Raw genomic sequence first — 22,570 nt, 5'->3', positions numbered from 1 at the left:
CTTGCAAGAAAAAAAAAAAAAAAAACGCTAGACACAGACCTCGTACCTGTACAATTAAAACAGATTACAAATCTTAATGTAAAAGGCGAAATTATAAATCCTCTAGAAGATAAATAAGAGAAATAGAGATGAGCTTGGGTTTGGTAATCACTTTCTAGATACAACACCAAAGGCAAGATTTATGAGAGAAATAACTGATAAGCTGGACATCATTAAAATTAAAGTTTTCTGCTCTGGAAAAGAAACTATCAGGAGAATAAAAAGACAAACTACAAACTAGAGAGCCATATTTTGAAAAGACACATCTGTAAAGGACTGTTGCCCAAAATATACAAAAAAAAAACTCCTCTTAAAACCCAGCAATAAGAAAATAATTAGATTAAAAGGGGGCCAGATACCTTCAAGGATACCTCACCAAAGATAAACTGATGCCAAATAAACATAAATGAAAAGATGCCCCACATCAGAGGTCTTTAGGGAAATGTAAATTAAAGCACTGAGATACCACTATATAGGTCTTTGATGGCACAAATCAAGAACATCACAATATTAAATGGAGGTGAGGATGTGAAGCAATAAAAACTCTTATTCATTGCTGGTGTAAATAAAAAATTTTACAACCACTTTGGAAGACAGTTGGTGGTCTTAGGAAACTAGACTTACTCTAAATACATATTACTAAGTGAAAAGAAACTAATCTGAGAAGGCTACATACATAGTATATGATTGCAGCTACATGACGTTCTAGAAAAAGTAGAGCAGAGTATTTGGGGGGCAGTGAAAATACTCTGCATTATAATATTACAGTGGATATGTGCCATTATACATTTGTCCAAATCCATAGAATGTACAACACAAGTGAAAGCTAATGAAAACCATGGACTCTGGGTGACAGTGATATATCAATTGTAACAAATGTACCACCCTGATGGTGGCTGAAGAAAATGGGGGAAGAAGCTACATATGTATGGGGACAGGGGGTACATGAGAAATATCTATGATACCCTCAATTTCGCTGTGAATCTAAAACCACTCTAAAAGTCTTAAAATATAGAAGCAAAACAAAACAAAAAGCCAAAAAAACCCCCCAAAAAACAAACAAACAAAACAAAAACAAAGTCCGCTAAAGAGGGGACAATTCTGCTGCATTTCTTCCTGTAAATTATAATGTAGGCACCTTGTTCCCTCATTAAGACAGATATTAGATTTGTATATAAAATGATGTTCAATACTTTGAATTATTATTGTTGCTTACATTCCACTAGTAACTTCCAGATGTTTTTAGATACAATGAATTAGAAGCAGGGAAGAACAGAAGTATTGAGTGGAGGAGGAGGTTTGGCAGGGAGGTGGTTGATAATTTTGAACTTGAAAGAAGTACAAACAGCCTCACAAGTGGAATAACCCCAAAGACTGTCCACTGAAATGTTAAACACTGTTAACTACACATAGCTATGCTGCTTCCCCCTGAAGTACCCGTTCTGAGGACATAATCCCCTGGCTTGTGACCAGCCTCCATAACCCAGAAATCTCTTTGAAGTTTCTATTTTACTTTAAACATTTATATGAATTTTGCATCCTGATCCAAATATATATGTCATTTTAATTTAAATTTATGGATCCCCTCTCTTCGTGCAACCACTCCTGAAATCTCGTAGCAAACGTAAGCTTTGAGAAGTATGTCATGCTGACTGTCTTGGCTTCTCATGCCCTTGGATTCACTCAGCTGCATAACCAATTTTGAAAAGTCAGGGAAGGGTGACGTATAATTCAGAAATATTTCCATAAAAATGGCTGAGAAACAAGACCATTCTGGGGATTAAAGAATAAACTTCAGTCACTGAAAAATGTCCTCATATGAAACCTATACTGCTTGCAAAATACCAAGTACAGCTGGTTTAAACAACAAGCAATTACTCTTTAGTTACTGTGGTTCTTCACTATACTTTAGAGGCTACTTAATTATTTCAATTTACTTATGTGGAAAACAAGACTACTGTAAGCTTCTCTAAATTATTTAGTGCTTAAAATAGCACTTCAGCTGACATGTTGGCAACTTTGCATTTTCTTTGAGTTAAAGAATAAAATAATAAATTATTTTAACGTGGCCATGCAGTGAAATCATAACTATGTAGATATTAATAAAGAAATACGACCAGCTGCTTGCCAAACCAACAGTTTTTGGTGTCTAGTTCTTTCTAAATAATGATAGCTAACAGTATCTAAAAGGAAAAAAAACCTCCATAGACATCTCAAATATACTGATATTTAATTTTCAGAAGCACAGCAGTATCTGAGGAGCCTTAAATAACAGTATATAAAAATAATGTTTATTACAACTAATATTTAACATTTATTATGTACCAGCACTGTTCCAATGGTGTTATATATATTAACTCATTTAATTTCAACCCTAAGAGATAGAGGTAAGGTTTCAGAGACAAGACCATGGAGACACAGGGGATTAAATTACCAATCAAGGCACAAAAGATATTAAGTAGAAGATAAACCAGGTTGGTGGACTCCAGGGACCTTAAGACCAGCACTGCTCTTCAGTGTCACAACTGAGCATTCCGTTCAAAACAAAATAAAACATGAAATTATGCCATTTTCAGCAACATGGATGGAACTGGAAGGTATTATGCTAAGTGAAATAAGTCAGTCAGAGAAGGGCAGATATCATATGTTTTCACTCATATGTGGATCTTGAGAAACTTAACAGAAGACCATGGGGGGAAAGGGAAGGGGAAAACAATAGTAACAAACAGAGAGGGAGGGAGGCAAACCATAAGAGACTCAAATACAGCGAAAAGACTGAGGATGGACAGGGGTGGGGTGGGGCGGTGGGGGAGAGGGGAAAATGGGTGATGGGCACTGAGGACGGCACTTGTTGCAATGAGCACTGGGTGTTGTATGTAAGCAATGAACCACGGGAATCTACCCCAAAAACCAAGAGCACACTTTACACACTGTATATTAGCCAATTTGACAATAAATTATATTAAAAACAAAACAAAACAACAAAACAAAACCAAACAAACCTTTCTCAATGGTGTACTATGTGGTAGGCACTATACAAGTCTCCGGGAAGGAAAAGAAGGGCAAGCACTGGAAGAGCGAGGCTCAGCCTCCGGGCTCTGGGAGTGTGCAGTCTCATAGGAGACGGACTCAAACCAAGTACAAGAGTTCAAGTGCTTGCTTCTCCTTAACTACTAATGATTCAAACCATTTTTTTTAAAGTTTTTATTTATTTCTAGGAGAGAGAGAGAGACAGTGTAAGCAGGGGAGGGTCAGAGAGAGAGGGAGTCACAGACTGAAACAGGCTCCAGGCTCTGAGCTGGCTGTCAGCACAGAGCCTGATGCGGGGCTCGAACCCACGAACCGCGAGATCATGACCTAAGCGAAAGTCGGACGCCCAACCGACTAAGCCACCCAGGTGCCCCTGATTCAAACCATTTTTAAGGTGACGTCTTTGCAGTCACCTATAACAGCATACAGCACTTGCACAAGGCAGGTTTTCCCCTTTGTTAATCACATACTAATAAAAAAAAATGCCACTATTTTGCATGAAGAGCTTTAAGAAAATCAGTGAACAGAATGTAATTAAATAGCAAATAACGAACCTGTGACTTTGGATTGCTTACTATCAGCTATGACCACCTGCATTGCATGGAGGGAGGCGTGAGGGCTGCTGGCATGTGATCATAATAATTCTTGGGTGGGACTGTTCCATGGGTTGCAGAATGTCTCATGTCTCTGGCCACTAACTGCCACAGATTTCTCCCACCCTCAGTCACTGTGAAAACCAAAAACTTCCTCACATATTTCTTTATACCTTTAGGAGGCAGAATTGCCTGTAGTTGAGAGCCACGTCCTATATTTTGAATGTCTACTGTCATTTTTGTAATTCACTTTTTTTGTAATTTTTGGCTTTTCTACTCTCCAACATGGACCTGAGCCCTTGCATTGGAATCAAAGTCATATTAAATAAGCAACATTTTCCTAAAAACACTAAACCCTACACCTGAACTCTTTCCTCAGGATCAGGAATACTTGGGTCTTTTCCTTACACATTATGATAAGGAAAAGCATGAATTAGGTAATAATAAAAAATGAAGTTTTTAATTAGTAATATGTATTTTAACTGACGAGGGCAACATCAGGAGAATGTATAAAAAAGGTATAAAAGAATAATAATCCCCTTGATCTCTGGTCATACCTGTATTTCTCTGGCCATTCATTAAAATTTTAAATATGGTTTCAAGAAAATATAACATTTAAGACCAAAGGAATTAATCTCAGTTCATATACTAGCTCAGTCTGTCAACATTTTCACGTTAAGTGCAAACCTTTATTTTACTTTACGTATTTGGTGAAAAATACGTTCTACCAACATAATTGCTGAGGAGCTGTTAAGATTCCTTATATCCTTGACAAATGAAACAAAACTCTGACTGGCAATCGACACCTTTCTTAGCTCTGATCTGACTGAAGTCAGAGAGAAGGACATGATCTCACCAATCACACCCTAGACTTCCTCTGAGGACTCGCTCAGATCCAATTATCCTAGACATTCTGACAGCTTGAGAACTCAGGCAGTGGTACAATTTCAAGCAAAAAAACCATCTTGAAGTTAAAATTATAAAATAGACTATTTCTAGCATGGTAACCAATATGCTATATTGTAGAATTACACATTCAGTTTACTTCTGCAACATTAGCATTAATATTTTTATAAAAGAAACAATAAAAACATATTCTATATGTTCAGTACGCTACTATTTATAAACTCCAGCTACAGGATATCACCATGGTAATAGGAATATACAAACAGCTTCGTCCTCCATGCTATGATAGAAGCATTACTAATTTAAAGAATGCAATATGCTTAAGATGGGAAAAATTATTTCAAAATATAGTCAACAACATGCTCATGAACAGGAGAAAGATGAGTATTGAAATAGCAGATAGAAGTGAACAGAATCATTCTGAAATGCACAATGACTTACAGTCACTCTTGGAATTGAGAGAATGAAGTTTACAAATGAATGAATGAATGAAAGAGTGAGTGAGTGAATGAAGCAACACAATGACTGAAAACACAGAAAGGAAGAAAATTCAGGTAGAAGTGCTACTGTGTCAAAATGACAGTGTGATATTTGTTTATAACCTCAGATGTAAGATAGAACCTATCTTTTGAACCTATAAGTTGCTATTTTGTACATTTATATTCAGCCTTCAGTTTTGAACAAAGAAAGATGTATAACATCAGGTCACTGATTTCACAGAACATGAGAACATGCATGTACATTGGTTATTTCATTTAATAAATATTTACTGCGTGTACTTAGGCACCGGGAAACACACAATACAGAAGACTTTGACACCAGCCTTAGGAACGAACAGTCTAATGGGTAACGCAGTCCTCTAGGTAAAACATAACAATTTAGTGTAACTCCAGAAACAGAAGAACATGTAAAGCATTATGAGAACATAATGTCATGGCAATGTTTTTCCCAATTAGAAAGAACTGATGCTTTTATCTACACTAAAATCTAGGTTTTACTGAAAGTTAAGTGGCAGCGATTTATGAAATACTATAGAACTTACAATCTGTTTAATTGACTAGAGGCAGATAAGTGTACATGAAGACATTTGCTTGAAATATGATATCTCAACTTAAAAACAAATAATTATGAGTTGTTTAAATTCCTCTAATATCTAACAACTGTCAAAGGAAAGTAGAGAAATAACACTGTAGTGGAGCTTTATTAAACTGACAAAAAAGCCACTGAAAGGGCACTTCTGCAACAATGTCTGAGACCAGCATTCTCTTCTTGGTGAACTAAAGAGAAGATCAATGTAAAAACCTCTCAATTCCCTTGACAGAAAGCTCACCAGGGTGCCCAGGGAGAACACACCATGCCCAGTCTTGGGGAAACCGTGAGAGGCACCTTTGAATATTCTGCCGCTCATTTTACATCAGCAGTGATTCCTGCGGTTGTCAGAGCCCCTACTGAAGCAAGGCTCAAGTTTCAACTTAATTCAATGGGAAATAGACCAAGACTGCAACTTTGCCTAAACTCATAGAGGGCAGCTACTGCTTCCCAGTGAGCAGTTAAAGTATACAAAGTTCTTGAAAGAATTACTCTTAAGATCCCACCCTTCCTCCCTGACACCAATCACTGGAAGAAGAAAACCCACTTAGTAAAGAAAAGTGAAATGTCTTTTTCCTATTTAGGAAACATTACCTCCTAGGTCACTTGAACTACTTGAGCTGTTGTATGTTGATTAAATACTTTTTGGTCATTCCCTATTATCCATGCATTCAGTAAACATTCTTTATGTGCTAACTGCGTGCTAGACCTGGGGAATGCAATCTTTTTCTTAAAGGGCTAGATAGTAAATATTTTAAGCTTTGCAAGCCAAGAAGCAAAAAAAAAAAAAAAAAAAAAAAAAAAAGTATGTACTTATAAACTCATAGCTTGCTGATTTATGTACTAGATCACTGTCAAATATCCAGGCCAAGCTAAGACCATTAGGTTATTAAGTTAAAAGGAAAGATCTTTTGCACCAAGACCTAGCTTTTTCCAATAAGAGTTTACTGGGACGATCTAAGAAAGCTCTGTCCAATAGAATATCTATTGGAGAACTGATATTTATTTATTTCAATATTTCAATAGATGTTTCAATACCTATAGAAAAAGTTCTATATCTATACAGTTCACTATGGTAGCCACTAGACCCAAGTGGCCACTGAGCATTTAATATACGTTCAAGGGGCACCTAGGTATGTCAGTTGGTTGCGGGTCTGACTCTTGATTTTGGCTCAGGTCATTATCCCATGGTTGTGGGATGGAGCCCTGCCTCAGGCTTGACCCTGCTTGGAATTCTCTCTCTCTCTCATTCTTTCTCTCTCTCTCTCTGCCCCTCTCCCTTAGAAGTGGTCTCTCTCTCTGTCTAAAAAAAAAAAATATGTTCAGTGTGACTGAGGAACATTTTATTAAATGTTAATTATTTTAAATTTACATTTAAATAGCCACATATGGTTAGTATAATAGAAAACAGATTTAATAGTCATTATAGATCAATTAACAGGTCTTAACTAAATTTGCTTGGGTTTTTGGTGACCCATTAGATTAGTGTGGGTATAAATATTTTTATAGGACATAAATATTTTTATTTTCATAATTTTATGTTTTTATCAAGAGATAAAATTCAAATTATTTTTAATTTTTGGTTAAAATTCTATTGGGAGTTCAAAATTATTCATGATGTCATTATATTATAGAACTGAAAAGACCTTCAGAGGACAATTAGTTACATTCTGTCAAGTACAATGTGTGTGACATGTTCCAAAGAGGGCAAAAGAGGTATGTTGCAGGATGGCTCCAAACTGGATTTTTGAAGTTAGGAAGGTCTGCAATAAAGTATTGGTTCTGTTATAGAGTGGTACTAGGATCTCAGGCAAGGTATTTCACCCCTTTATTCCTTAGCTTTATCTTTTGTAAAACAGGACAGTAACCATGGCTTCTCTACTGGGTTGCAGTGATGATTGAAAGAGATCAAGAACCCAGGACAGCGTTCTGTCACTGAAATCATGAATGTTACTATTTTATTACCACCATTAATTAAAATTAATAATCTGTATGATAAATATTCTAGTAATACACTTTATAATCTGGCTTAGTAGAAACCATTTCATAATTCTGCATGGGCGAGAGCTACAGATGTGGTTTGGGATACACCACTGTATTGTTATCCAGAAAATATAAGTTAGAATCTAGTCTCTACAACTTACTAATGTAGCCAAGTCACATGTGTAGTCAGAGCCTCATTTTCTTATCTGAAACGAGAATATTTACCTCTCCAAGTTGTTGAGAGAATAAGATATGTGAAAAATCTTTGCTCATATAAAAAATACTGAGGAATAACTACTTCCTTTCTTCTATCTCTAGGGTCAAAGAGATTATATCCTTCAAAACTTAGCTGTCAGGATTAAACGGTATAATCAAGAGTAGTTTTTCTGAGAGTTAAATTATAACATTTATGAAAATTAATGATATGAAGAATAAAAAGCATAATCAAACCAAAAATGTTAAAGTAGCCATGTTGGTGATGGTAACATACCCGCACATGTGAGAAATCCCACAGGTATATGTCTTTGTCAAGCATGGAACATTGAAATGTAGAAAACAGGGGAAGCCAGGAGATAAACTTTGATGCCTTAAGGAAGGAGAAATCCAAACAAATACTTCATCTGTTCCCTGCACCAAGTGTTTCCTTACCATGGAGACAGATGCAAATGATCTGATGCCATTACACATTATTATCACTCCAACTAGATGGCAAACAGGACTCATGTTACCTGCCAAATCCTAATGAACTGCAGTGGAGGCTCTATAAGGCCCCGTAGGCCACGTTTGACCTCAGTAGGGATGAGTGCCATGATTGATTAGCCCTGTCTACCAAGAGTCAGGAGGAAGGGCAGGAGGGGACACCTTCACATTTTGTTTACAGTTTCTTTGATATCACTCATTGCCATTTATCTGATTTTGAGACCACAAAACATCTAAGTGCAATATGAATTTCACATATCTTTCTGTACAGAGAATAGCCTGATATCTGAGAGGCCAGCTCTCTTAATCGTTATATTTCTGGCTTGTAAATTATTCAGTTGGCTTTCTGGTTCATTGACTAGTTTCTGGTGTGTTTACTTACTCCAAGTGGGCAGTAGGATCCAATCTCAATTCAGAAAGTCCATTTTCTGAGTCAGCAATTTTGATAAGCAGACCCCACACTATGGTAAATTCACAAAGGTAAATTTTATGTGACTTCTTAGTAGCCAAATGGAAGGCTGGCTCTCCTGCTCAGAAAATAACTATCAGATACTTCTTTTAGATTTTAACAGACTATTTGTAATCAGTTTCATCATTTCCAAGTTTTATATTTTCTTAGTTTTCTTAATTTTTCTTAGTTTTTTTCTTCACAGGACTGCTTCTGCCAATCTTAGATGATGTTGTATTCTATATGAAAGCTCTCACCATTTTTCATTTTTAAGTGTAAAACCAGCAAGAGAACTTTGAGTAGACTCTAGTTCTTTGTCTATGATTTCATCAGCCTATCAACATTACTTAGGTCTTCACCTTTCTTTTGATTCTTCCATGTTTCTCTCCCAGGCCCCAAAACACTCAGACATAGCCCCTCTGAGACAGCATCATTCCTTTTTCATGTCCACACACCACCCTGATTAAACCTGTGTTTTATAATTTTACCTTTCGAACATTTGCCAAACGATTCATCATCAAAGACTCCTCTCGGTCATCATCATCATCCAGGTCCAGCATTGGCACTCCAAAGGGGTCAATGATGCTACAGCATCTGGAACCTTCATCCCTTGGGTCAAAGGGGTCGACGATGATGGGCTCTGTTCCTTTTATTTCACNAAAAAAAAAAAAAAAAAAAAAAAAAATTAATTGGTTTTTGTTCAAATAAAACAGTACTGAGAGGGGCCAATGTTCTGCAGCTATAAAAAGAAGTTGCATACAAGAGGTTTTAGGGTGGACAGTGAGAGTGAAGGAAGACCTGTCTTGAAGAAGTAATAGAGTAGAACATGGAGCCAACAAAATATGATAAATGTTCAGTATCTCAAATTTTCAAAAAAATTTTCTCTAAAATTCTCTGATTTGCCAAAGAAAAGGCACCTAACTTTATTTTCCTGAATGTTCTCTTGTAATTGTAATGTATCACAACTTCAGGGTCCTATAGGAAAATGGAAACTGAGTTATATCCTATTTTACCAAAAGGCACCAACTAATTAAACATTCTAAACAAAGCATATTTTGATAAAAAATCATTATAAATAAAGTAGCAGTATCAATTAAGACAAGCCATTCTGGGGCACATTCTGGGACGCGACCAACTTCAGCTCAGGTCATTGTCTCATGGTTCATGGGTTCGAGTCCTGCATTGGGCTCTGTGCTGAGCTAGCTCAGAGCCTGGAGCCTGCTTCAGATTCTGTGTCTCCCTCTCTCTCTGACCCTCTCCTGCTCATGCTGTCTCTCTCTCTCTCAGAAATAAATAACAAATTTTTTTTTAATTTAAAATAATAAAAAAAATAAATTAAAAAACAACAACAACAAGCCATTCAGGAAAAGTTCCTGTGCATACAACTATGGATAAATATTTCCATTTAAATGCCTAGGTTTTAAAAAAATCATGATTTATAATTGGTGGGAAAAAAATAAAAGTAAATTTACATCCAGAAACCATCATCTGTCCTGAGAGCCTGTCAGTCTGACACAGCTCATTTGGAATATAATGCCATGTGAAATATTAAATTTTACCTCTCCTCCTGCCTTGAAACTAGACACTGCAAAAAGATTTGTGCTAATACTTTTGGGCCAGGAACTCATTTATTGGTAATTATTGAAGGTTTTGTTCAAAGTCTCCCAATTCCATTTCTCAAAACTAACTGAATCAGAATTCACAATTGGCTGGGAAATAGGATAAGACTGTGTTCTCACCCGGCATATAATGCTTCCTTCTAGAGATAGATGGTGTATGATACTCACCACCATGTTTTTGTTTCTGCATTTTACCCTGATTTTAGTAGTGTTATTTAAAAAAATAGTAAAAATCAGGGGCGCCTGGGTGGCTCAGTCGGTTAAGCATCCGACTCTTGACTTCTCCATGAATAATTATCTCATGGTTTGTGAGATCGAGCTCCATACTGTGATCTGTGCTGAAAGACTGGAGCCTGCTTGGGATTCTCTCCCTTTCTCTCTGCCCCTTCCCCCACCTCTCAAAAATAAATAAGCTTTAAAAAAATAGAAATCATAAAACCATATAAAGGCAGAAATGAGATGAATCAGCACCATTTTAGAAATGAGACAGGGATGCAAAGAGAACTAACATCTTTAAAGAAACCATTCAGTACTTAAGACTGTCCCACCCACTTGTTATGGTGGGAAACTGGTGATCTGCATTCCCTACGGTGACACTCTGATCAGCAGTGGAGTAATATTTTTGCTTCTCCTCTCACTAGACAACTACTGATCTGCCACTCTGGCAGATCTTGTGGTAGATGGGTTATTCTTTTCCAAACATCACTCAGATTAACAAACTGAACATCTCTCTTTGCCACACAAATTGTCAAAAAAGAAAAACAAACACTCTTTGCACTCATCAATGAAAAGAAAGCACGTTTCCTTATTCATTTACTGTTAGATAATTAGGGAAAGAAACTTGGGGTGGTAAAGTAGTTGAACTAAGGTGGTGGGGAGAAATACAGACATGCTGATACAAAATACTTTGATGTCTACTGCTGCATATGCTTAAACTGAGGTGCTTCAAGGCAACTTAAATATTTTGTTCCATCATTCCACAGAGGATGACCCTAAGTCTTAATTGTTTTATATTATGTTAACAGTTCCTAACAGAAGAATAAATATTTAAGGAAAGCTAATAAACCTTTATCCTGTCTTTTGTTAACAGGAACACTAAATGCAAGTGCATATTCAATATGTTGTCATCTATATAAAATCCCCTTATCATAAAAGTCAAAAGGGATCTATATTCTGTGCCTATAAAAGGATTTTCTTACAGATCTATGTAAGATGATTTCAAAAGGATAATTCTAATATATAAGAGCAAAATAGGAAAGACGTTCCCTGTGTGTCTTTAATGCATGAAGGATAGAAAGTAGGACTCTAGTCCCTACATCATTCATTCATTCATATGTTAAAAAATATATCGAGAAAATCTAAAACATACATAGAAGTAGAGAGAAAAGTGTAATAAGTCTGTATCTACCACCCCATTTTAACAATTATTGATTCATGTCCAATCTTGTTTCATCTATACCTTCCACTTTCTCCCGTGAATTATTCTGAAGCATATACTACATATTACATAAATTCATCTATAATGTTTTAGTGTATATATCTAAAAATAGAAAAATTTATAAGACTTAACAAAAGTATAATTACCATAACTAAAAGTTAGTCCACTTGATTTAAACATTAAAGTCATTGTTTTTTAGTACAGTCCCCAGGATGTTTATGCCACAACATTCAGCTACAAAAGCGTCTCTTAGAAACTTCAATGCCAATTCAATGCCAATTTGCACATTGCTTTGGGATGACTTGCAGTTTATGTCATCCATTTTTCGATAAACGGTAACTGAAAAGAAGAGTTTGGAAAGGGGGAGGAGGGAGGTAATAACAGCATCTCGATGGTTCCAAGAGAAAGATGAGGAAGAGTTCTTCTATACCTGAATTTAGATTCTCTCCATCTCTGCGTTCTGAAAGTTTTTTGAATTTTTTTAACATTTATTCATTTTTGAGAGAGAGAGAGAGATAGAGTGCAAGTGGGGGAGGGGCAGAGAGAGAGGGAGATACAGAATCTGAAGCAGGTTCCAGGCTCTGAGCTGTCAGCACAGAGCCCGACGCGGGGCTGAAACCCACGAGCAGTGAGATCAAGACCTGAGCCGAAGATGGACGCTTAACCGACTGAGCTACCCAGGCACCCCGTGAAACTTTTAATACTATACACATTACTGATGTATGTTAGAGTAGCTGTTTTGTGAGTATCCATCAGAAAAAATATTTTCTGTTTAGCTTTATCTTTGTTGATTACTCACATTACTCACTAAATGAAAAACAAACAACAAAAAGCACCCCCCCAACCCAGCTGCAATGTACATCCACTTTGATTTGCAGACATAGATCACTATGAACATGTCTCCTTAATGATATTTACTCTAATATGACTTCACCCATCACTCTTTTTCGGTAAACTGAATCTTGGCGTATGCAAATTAAGTTTAACTGTAAATTCTCAAATGCCACTTTGACACCCTGCCCTAGTTTCTGTCATATGGGTTGACTGAATACACATGAAGAATGTCTTCGATAGACACATAATTCATCAGGATTGTGCCTCAATAATTACAATAATGCTTCTGTCAACATATACTTAATGCAAGATCAAGAAACGTATGTTATTGAAGAAGAAAAACCAATAAATAATTCCTTTTCTGCTCCTCAACATATTCACATTCTGAGGATGTGAAGAGGAAGTACATGGGTCTCCACCCATTCTAATGGACTCAATAGATTATACTTCCTCAAATAAGAAATACTTCCAAGGCAAAGATACAGAAGCTATCAGTGAGTACTACCCCATCTGAGATGTTGACTACGTAATATGCTCATGACAAAAGAATTCAGACTCCTGTGACAACCATGAATACTAAGTTAATAATATTAAACATAAATATAACTTTAGGTAACCTGAAAACAAATTAACATTTTATAGAAAAATAGAAACAAAAATTCTTTAACTTCCAAAATTTCCCATTCCCTAGTAACACTCTATGTAAAAATCCAAATAAATGTCAGTGTCTCATCATCATCATCATCATGTATTGGTCAGCTTCCATATACTTTCTGTTTATATATTGGTCATATGGATTTTACCTCTTAAATAACTTCTTCATTTTTTAAAGATACATTATACATAATACAATTTATTTGCTCTTACGATGAGTATTAGAGGTCATACTTTGTTTTAAAGTTAGTCACTACAAGGCTTTCCACATAAACAGTATACCTGGAGAAAGCTAAAAAATAAATTTTTAGCTTTCTAAAATGAGGCTTTTGAGTCTCATTATGGAGTGCATTTTGTATTTTTTTACTGTGTGTATGTGTGTGTGTGTGTGCTTTCTATATCAGTAACTTCTAATTTATATTACTTTGCTATCATTTCACGTAGATTTGAAGTTACCATAAATCATTTTTGTAAAACATGGAACATTGATAAATAAGTAAATAACTGGATAGATAAATACATACATACACTGAGAATAAATTGCGTCCATACTAAGTCTTTTCAGAGCACACTATTTCCCACAGAAATTCATTAACTTCTTGTTAAAAGAACAAATGAGGAGAGTTAATAGTAATGTTACAACAAATGACTCAGAGTGAAAGAGATGGTTGGTTTTGGTGCTCTTTTATGATAGGCAAGGAAAGAAGACATTGATGAATCTAGGCTCTTCTGGTGTTAACTTGTGAGGCTCATGAAAACATCAAATCAGAAAAATAGCCAGACAGTCTGAATCAGGACACTTGAATTAGAATCCTGCACCCACCAATGACAGCCGTGTGGTCCCAGGTAAGCATTCCATCTTATTTTGTAGAGTGTAATGAGGGAATGTACAGTTTAAGGGATATCTCAAAGATAAAGATAAATTAATTCAAATCTTTCAATGTGCTATGCAAATCCCGGTAGAATTACTATAAAAATAATTTTAAAAGCAAAGAAATATAGTAAGACAACTTAAGAAACATGTCTTAACATCTGAAAAAAATCACATATCCACAAGAATTCCCATCTTATAATGAAGTAAATATAACTTTTAAACCATTTTAAACCACAGAATCAACAATGTTCATAAATTAATAATAATCAGAAATAGGAGACAGTTTATCCTAAATGATATTATCAAGTACTACATTAGGAACAATACTAAGATTCCAGGCATTGTCGAAAGCACTATACATATAACTCATCTTCATTTTACCAATAAAAAAAACTTAAAAGAGTTTATATAAGGTGATGGAGGTAACAGAACCAAGCATCTGTGTGTAGGAAATTATACCCAGTAGGCCTGTTATATGAGTCCAATCATTTCATCACTATACTATCACTATCCTACACTGTAACATCAGGATGTAGTAGTTCCTCAAGATCAGATTCATAAGCTAGGTTAAAATAAAGTTTAAAAATAGCTGCCTACTATTGATCATTCAAAAATGAAAAAAAGACCTATTATGTTCAAAATACAAGTTACAAAATTAACTACACTAATCAATAAATACTCTATCCTCTCTAATTGAACAGTTTCAGCTTTTAAGGAAGATGAAAAACTTGTCCTAGTAATTATAGCATTCCTTGGGATGCATTTCTTACATAGTAAGGCCTTTTAACATAATTGTTGCTAGAACCCAATTTAAAATGTTAATTCAAGAAGTTTATGTGTTTGTGTTCTGAGGATGCTTTATTTAAGGGAGCCAACTTTTGAAACACCTATTAAAAGCCTTTGTTAGAGGCAACTGGAAGCATTTCCCAGGTGTCAATACCTGCTATCCTCCAGGCACAGCACGATACAGTCAGCCCCCACTTAATATAGGCACTGACATCAGAGTCAAGCATCTGCTCGACCAAATTTTATTTTCTCCTTCTTTTCATTCCTACGATCATCACTGTAGTTCATGAGATAAGTGTACCATTTTTGAAGGACTCTGGTAGCCCCTACATTATTCCCACAGAGAAACAGAGCTCCAACACTTTATCACTTTTATTCAAAAAGACACAACATGTAATCAAGGACAGAAATACCAATTTATAACATTCTTACAGGCAAATATAATTTTCTTATTTGTAGTACTACGGTTACAAAATTACACTGAGGCTAGAAATGTGAAGGTTGGTAGCTTCTGAGGGAAGATACAGTAAAAGATTGCTTCTTTGTGCCTTAAAGGTGATCATGTGAGCTGACTTCTCACCTCTTAGATAACTACACATTTTGCCCTACAATACTCTCTAATTATGGGACATCCATAAATCTCTTTAATTATATTCCATATTAAAATCAGGGCTTATTGATTTTCATCTAATGACTCTATGAAATATTATTTTAAACATTCTAATATCTTTCCTTTAAATTATTTGGAAAAAGTGCAGAAGAAATAATCACAGGAAAAAGGTAATTTTGCTTTTAATTGAATTAAAGTCCTTGGCAGTAATGCAAAACAAGGCTGCATATGCAACTGATATATATGTACCCATTTTTATTTTGAAAATAAGATTTGAAGAACCTAGTTTAGAATTTGTGCCATTCACAAACTCAGAAGCCATTTTCTAGAATCCTGGAGGAAAAAAGCAGTATCAAAAGAGCCCCTTACTTTACACCTCAGGCAGTAAGCCTGCACCATCACTGCTCCTCAATCCACTGCTACAAAAAGGAAGATGCAGAGGAGTTCTGGATGAAGAAGAAAAATGTTTTGTTAATATCTATGGAACAGTGAGGAAGTGAAGGAAAACTGCAAGTTTTATTGCCAAAGACAGAACAGAAATGCCGCACCCAGAGAGATATTGCTTCAAAGACTGCCTCTAGAGAGTTGGTTATCCAACTTATTTAGTATTCTGTGCAAACTCTGGCTTGCTTATTCAATTTATTAAATAACACAGATGTTTCAGAAGGAGAAAGAAGTATCTGACACCTCTACAGAGGCATGACTAATGGGCTATTATGACAGAAATTAAAGGGTAACCACTTGCAGTCTGTAACAACTGACACCGCTACCATGCACTTCTTAGGGTTTCCGTTAATTACATAAAATTTAAGTTTCCAGCGAATTCAATTAAACCAAAGTAGGGCATCACATGGAAGGGAAAGTTGGTGAAGAATGACTTGCTAAAAAATGCATACTGCTGGGACACATAATGTTTTATGGTCAGGGTTTAATATTTCTTTCCCATTGGACTCTGATTTATCAGAGCTTCTTGGCAGACATGCAACCTTTAAAATCCTTTTCCTATCAGCATGCCCAACCAAAGTAGTAGAAAGTAACAAAAGATGTCTCGAATCCATAATTAAATCTGAGGGATAACAGGATGTTCATTTCAAGTAATTACTATTAATACCATGCCTCTTTATATAAAACTTTCAGATTGAATTGTAACTTCTTGAGGGTCAGGCCTGGGTCTTAGTATTCCTCCTAGATCACTGATTCGTACAGAACCAGGGACAGAGCAGCTGCCCAGGAATGTTTCCTAGATAAATAGATAAGTAAATGGATTTGAGAAGTTGGAGAATGATGGATAAAATAAGCCATGACTGCTTTCACCAAGCAAAGTAACAAACGATCCCTATGCATAATTGAGTTTGAAAACAACTTTTTCTCTATAGAAAAAGCAAATAAGCATATATAACAAAAACTCTGGCTTTAAAGTCAAGAAATTTGAACTCCATCCCTCTGTACCAGTTTGAATCCGGGAAACACTGAAAAAGAGAGACATGGATACTGTACTCATATCCAGACTTGATATTCACACAACATTTCCCACTGCACCTACAAGTTTAGATACAGTGCCTGGGAATATACTCCAGAACTATGGAAATGTTCAATAACTGCTCTTTTAGTTCTCCTATTCACTAGCAATTAGGTTAAGTCCTGTGAGCAGCTTACTGAGGCCGTGTGGTTTTTAGCATACCTAGAGTCTGTCAACTGCATTTTAACTGGATTAGCTTTATAACAGTTTTATTTTTATTAAGTAATGGGCATTTTGTGTAACATGTTTAAATGATTGTCAAACGTTGCTATTCACATTATACAAAAACTGACAGATCTGTTGGTTGGCAGGAAACACTACCTTGTGAAATCTATATGCAGAGGTAGAAATATTGAGGTTACCCCAAAGTGGAAATGTTCAAAAGCTGACACTTCCTTTAACCACTAAGATCCTACTGAGATACAAAGACTATGGAATATCACTTCAGAATTCTCAAAACCTGGCCCCAGAACAATTTTCTTCAGGGTAGAGAAAACATCAACCATGGACCACCAAGCATTTTCTTTTTAGGTGTAAAAAAGTAATAAAGAGAAACTCAGTTTCACTGCCTCTAGGTTAGTGCCAGTATTATTGCAAGCAATAAAAGTAAAATAATGTGGCTTAAAAATAAGTGGACAAAATCAAAATGTGAAAAGTTGAAGGGAATCATCCAGCAGCTACTAAACAGAACAAATGGATCTCAGGTTTAAAATTCTTAGAATTCATTCTTAGATCTTGAGCATAATAAAAGGTCTTTGAAAAAATCATTGATAGTCTTCAGAAGAGAAATGAACAGATCTAAGACATTTGATCTACGATATCAACGATTTATCTATTTTACCTTTATAAACATGTTTTCAATGTAATCTCAGTCTTCTCTTTACACCATCTACTATACAGTCCATAAATATTTACTGAGTAACTACTACTGTGAAAGCAGGTAGCATGCTAGAAGAGAGGGATTCTAACCTAGGTTCTAGAAGAGAAACAGGTAAATATATGTTTATAACACAAATACAATGAGATAAAAGTTTACAGGGACATATACAAAATATATCAGAAGAATATTTATTGATTGCAAAGTATTTTGTGTAGTTAGAATTAAAAACAATGCTGAAATAATGCTTTTGAACATTTTTTATCAATCTATATGCAAATTTCAGTGATCAGATTAAAATAATAACATTATTTACTAATAACATGAGTGTGATATAATTTGTTATTTCAACCTCTGAGCACTTTTTCATTTGTCATTTTTTTTATTTAGCTCACTTAGTAAACTACAACTGTACTTTATAATGACCTTCTCCTAAAAATTACTCAATGACTGTTTTCAGTGCTTTGCAATTTATGCAGTTTCTCAATTTCTAAAAGTAAAATTGAGAAGTACTTCAGAGCAAAAATTTTAAAAAAGCAAATATTAACAATTTACAAATATGATTGGGCACTTCTTAAATAAGGCCATTAGACTAATATTAAAAATCATGAAGTGAATTGAGGCACTGAGGAACTGTACCATTTGGAGAATACACAGTAATATACAGAAGGGTTGTGGTGATGTAAAGGACAGGGGATTAATAACACAGCCATGGCCACAGGCAAACACTCCTGTGTCTTTTGCGCATAACACACCTGCTGTAAATAGTTCACAAACTTACTAAATAAAATGTATAGTATTGTCCCTGAAATTTTAAACATAAATTTCTTTCAAAAAGTATACAAAAAGTAAAGTAAATAAAATCCGTTTGTTTCATATTCATACTCCTTTATGTAATCTAGGCTTCAAGGTAAAACAGCTATTTTGTATGATGCTTCAAACAATCTTTACTGATCAAAGGTTTCTACCAAACTAATGGGAGCTTCTGACTTTTAACCCACTTAACATCCAAATACCAGGTATGTATCAAGGCAAAGGAAGGTGCCAAGTCCTGCCATGTGTAGGTATGTGTCTGCTCCCAGACTAAGACCCTGAGAGTAGAGGCCAAAACTATGCACAGGGCCACAGGGTACTTGGATTTGGTACCAGCCTAAAATTCTGGCTTTCTTTAGGAAGAAATACAAATTTCTAGTTTCTTTGGACCCATGAAAACCACACCACCTCCCTGAAGGCATAAATCAATCCAAAGTCACAATCCAACTGTGACAGACATAATTGTCCTCTACTTACCCTGAGATACTGAATGGGTATCAGGTAAAGGAAATCATCATAACATACATAGTCCTATCTGTCAGTTAGGCACTGACTCAATATCTCTGTATTATTTTCTACTCATTGATGTGAAATATACTTGCAAACATAGCTCTTTCTTCTACCAGCATAACTTGTTAAAAGTCATTTATAAACAGACATTGTTAAGTCTGCAGAACAATTATTAACATAGCTTACATAGCAATCAGGTGCCTATACACTGAGAATGAGTTTGCTGATGCCACACTGAGCATTCCTCTTCCTCCCCCTTCTCCCTGTACTACACAAAATTCACCAACATCATGAAGGGATAAAGGGAAACTAGGGATAAAGGGATAAAGGAAAACCTAAGTAAAATAAAAACCAATGCACACTCAACGAGAGAAGTGTAGGGCTGTTGAACAATTTTTACTGAGGTAGCAAAGATGTCTGGGGTTTTAGAAATGGCACTGAAAAACTAAATCAAATTTAACTCATTTTCCAGTTCTTCCTCTGTTGCTTCATCCATTTTTCAAACCTCCCCAAAGGAAGGAGCTCCTTTTTATAAGATTGTGAAACCATTATATTTTATTACCAAGTAATGAGCTCAACAGCACTGACGCTCCTGAGCCTGAATTCTCCCTGCCTCACCCTCTAAGGCTAGCTCTCTTCCACAGGCAATGCAGAGGCTATGGGTTAGACAGAAGAGCAAGCCTGTGAGGGCTCAGGTATGGGGTAGGGATGGTGACTGTATACTCAACAGCAAAATTTTTTTAAAAGTTTGAAAATTTAATTTGCTTTCTAAACCCCATCAACAATATTGACTTCGATATTGACTCTGTTAAACAGCAGTGAAAAAATGACTTGATCAAAACCTTCTGTGAATCCTTCAAATACTCAAAACTGAAAATCTGTCCAAAGACTCATTTTCAAGCCCCCAACCTCTATTACAGATAAAGAAATATCAGAAAGCCCATGGGGAAACTAGTTATTCCCTGGTCTTATTCTAAAACATCAAATCAATTGGTATTTACTGAATATCTGCATAAGAGGTAACTTAGATTCTGCTTCTGTAAACTAGAAAATGTTATGCCTGTTTCTGTGAGAACTATGAGTATTCAGGAGACTTACCCCATCAGAGTCTCCCATTTTTGCCTTAAGAGGCAGCCATCGACCTACGTGAGACAGGAGCCACACCTCCTCCAAGGAAGAGGGCCAGTTGAAATATCAATGTAAGATTTATCTATTAGGGTTTATTTTGCTTCAGAATGTGACCTACTATAAATAGAATCTGACCTACAGTTAATCATATAAATATGATTAGTTGGAAATACTGATAAGTGACACTCTGAAATCAGTGGTGTCAGAGAGGTACCAACTACTCATGACTAAATCCTAAAATTAAACTGTACATGCAAAGGAAACAATATAAAACACAGCAAAAAAAAAAAAAAAAAGAAATTATATAAAACAGAAAATCAAACACATGAGATTTTTCAAATTACTCCAAGAAAGCACTTATCAGATCACTTGCTGAATGATTAAGATGAAGAAAACTGAAAAGAGAAATAGCAACAGAGTATAAGGAAGACATTGAGTGATGCTCATTAAATCTTGATTATACCTGCCATGCTGTAAGGCAAGATGTGCACATCAAATGCCCACAAGGCTCAATCTTGACATCTTTGTCGTTCTCAGCACAAATTTTACAGAGCTGAAAAGTGGATCCCATTTCACAATATAATTCATATTGTTCCTGGAATTTGGAGGAGGGGGAAAAGGCAATGTTAATGTATTTCTAACATGAACTGGTACTATTGAATTTTCTCAAATACAATGACTTACAGTAAATGCCTCACACTTGATCTTGTGAGGAATGTTACTACTTAAGACATGTTTTAAATTGGTAATCACAACTTGGTCGACAAAATCATTTTTTAAAACATTTGAGCTTGTATCAGCAATTGTATAAGCTTTGTAATACTTCAGACTACTTAATGTTTTGCACTGTTCCTTTAGGAAGGGATTTGTTTCAATAATGACTCAAAAGACAAAACTTACAGTTTTAAAAGAAAATATAAATAGCTTTAGTTTCTTTGTAAATGCCATATCCTCAACTAAATTCACTGTAAAATTGCAACTACACACACATATATATATAATATATATTACATACTTTTATTATTCTAACTGAACATTAAATTTTATTTCTACAATAACTTTACAAATTCTGGAACAGAAGAGAAACAGCATTTGCCAAGCCTTTTCTGCATGCTAGATACTGCGGTCCACATTTATTTTGTCATATAATCTCTAAAGCATAATAAGATACATTGAATTGGAAAAAAAAAAAAAACCTGAGGCTCAATAAGTTTAAATTATTTTCCTCAAATTCTATATTAAATTTCTAACTCTAAATTGCATACTGTTTTCCCAATCTAGCATGGTCAGGAAAACTAATCACTTCAGCAACCAAAAATTGTTTTATGAAATGTCTATTCTCTTGATTTACTAGTTTTGAACATTTTGGCATAGTAAAATTCTTGGGGTCTACATATTGAAAAGCTCTAGGTCACAAAGAAGACACAAATATATCAGTACGTATAAAGAAAATATGAAAAAGAAGGGTTAAATGGGATAAAAGAAAATTATAGAAATAATTCATTTTAAAAAGGCAATGTTTTAGTCAATAAGTGCCTATTAGGTACCTGGCCCTGGGCAGGATAAATAAATGACAATATTTAGCCTGTAGTCTACTAAAAGATCTTATCATCTTGGTGGGAAAAAAAATTATATATCCACCTACATACAAAGATACANATATTAAATTTCTAACTCTAAATTGCATACTGTTTTCCCAATCTAGCATGGTCAGGAAAACTAATCACTTCAGCAACCAAAAATTGTTTTATGAAATGTCTATTCTCTTGATTTACTAGTTTTGAACATTTTGGCATAGTAAAATTCTTGGGGTCTACATATTGAAAAGCTCTAGGTCACAAAGAAGACACAAATATATCAGTACGTATAAAGAAAATATGAAAAAGAAGGGTTAAATGGGATAAAAGAAAATTATAGAAATAATTCATTTTAAAAAGGCAATGTTTTAGTCAATAAGTGCCTATTAGGTACCTGGCCCTGGGCAGGATAAATAAATGACAATATTTAGCCTGTAGTCTACTAAAAGATCTTATCATCTTGGTGGGAAAAAAAATTATATATCCACCTACATACAAAGATACAAACACAAGCACATGAAGTACCTTCTACCAAGAAGTATGT

General features: G+C 35.2%; 1 protein-coding gene across 1 annotated transcript in view; it reads right to left on the bottom strand.

Moving 5' to 3' along the window:
* Nucleotides 1-22,570, bottom strand: part of CBLB (Cbl proto-oncogene B) — a 221,686-nt gene that overhangs the window by 70,016 nt on the left and 129,100 nt on the right. The window contains exons 8-11 of the mRNA XM_077771790.1: nt 20,913-21,044; nt 16,582-16,604; nt 13,156-13,166; nt 9,276-9,445 (exon numbers count right to left, since the gene is read on the bottom strand). Of these exons, the coding sequence (XP_077627916.1) occupies nt 9,276-9,445; nt 13,156-13,166; nt 16,582-16,604; nt 20,913-21,044 (336 nt within the window). The remainder of the gene's footprint in view (nt 1-9,275; nt 9,446-13,155; nt 13,167-16,581; nt 16,605-20,912; nt 21,045-22,570) is intronic.

This window comes from Crocuta crocuta, unplaced genomic scaffold (assembly GCF_008692635.1).
Source record: "Crocuta crocuta isolate KB4526 unplaced genomic scaffold, BGI_CrCroc_1.0 scaffold56, whole genome shotgun sequence".
Classification (NCBI taxonomy): Eukaryota; Metazoa; Chordata; class Mammalia; order Carnivora; family Hyaenidae; genus Crocuta; species Crocuta crocuta.
The sequence above is the reverse complement of the archived record's forward strand: the minus strand, read 5'-3'. Positions and strand labels throughout refer to the sequence as shown.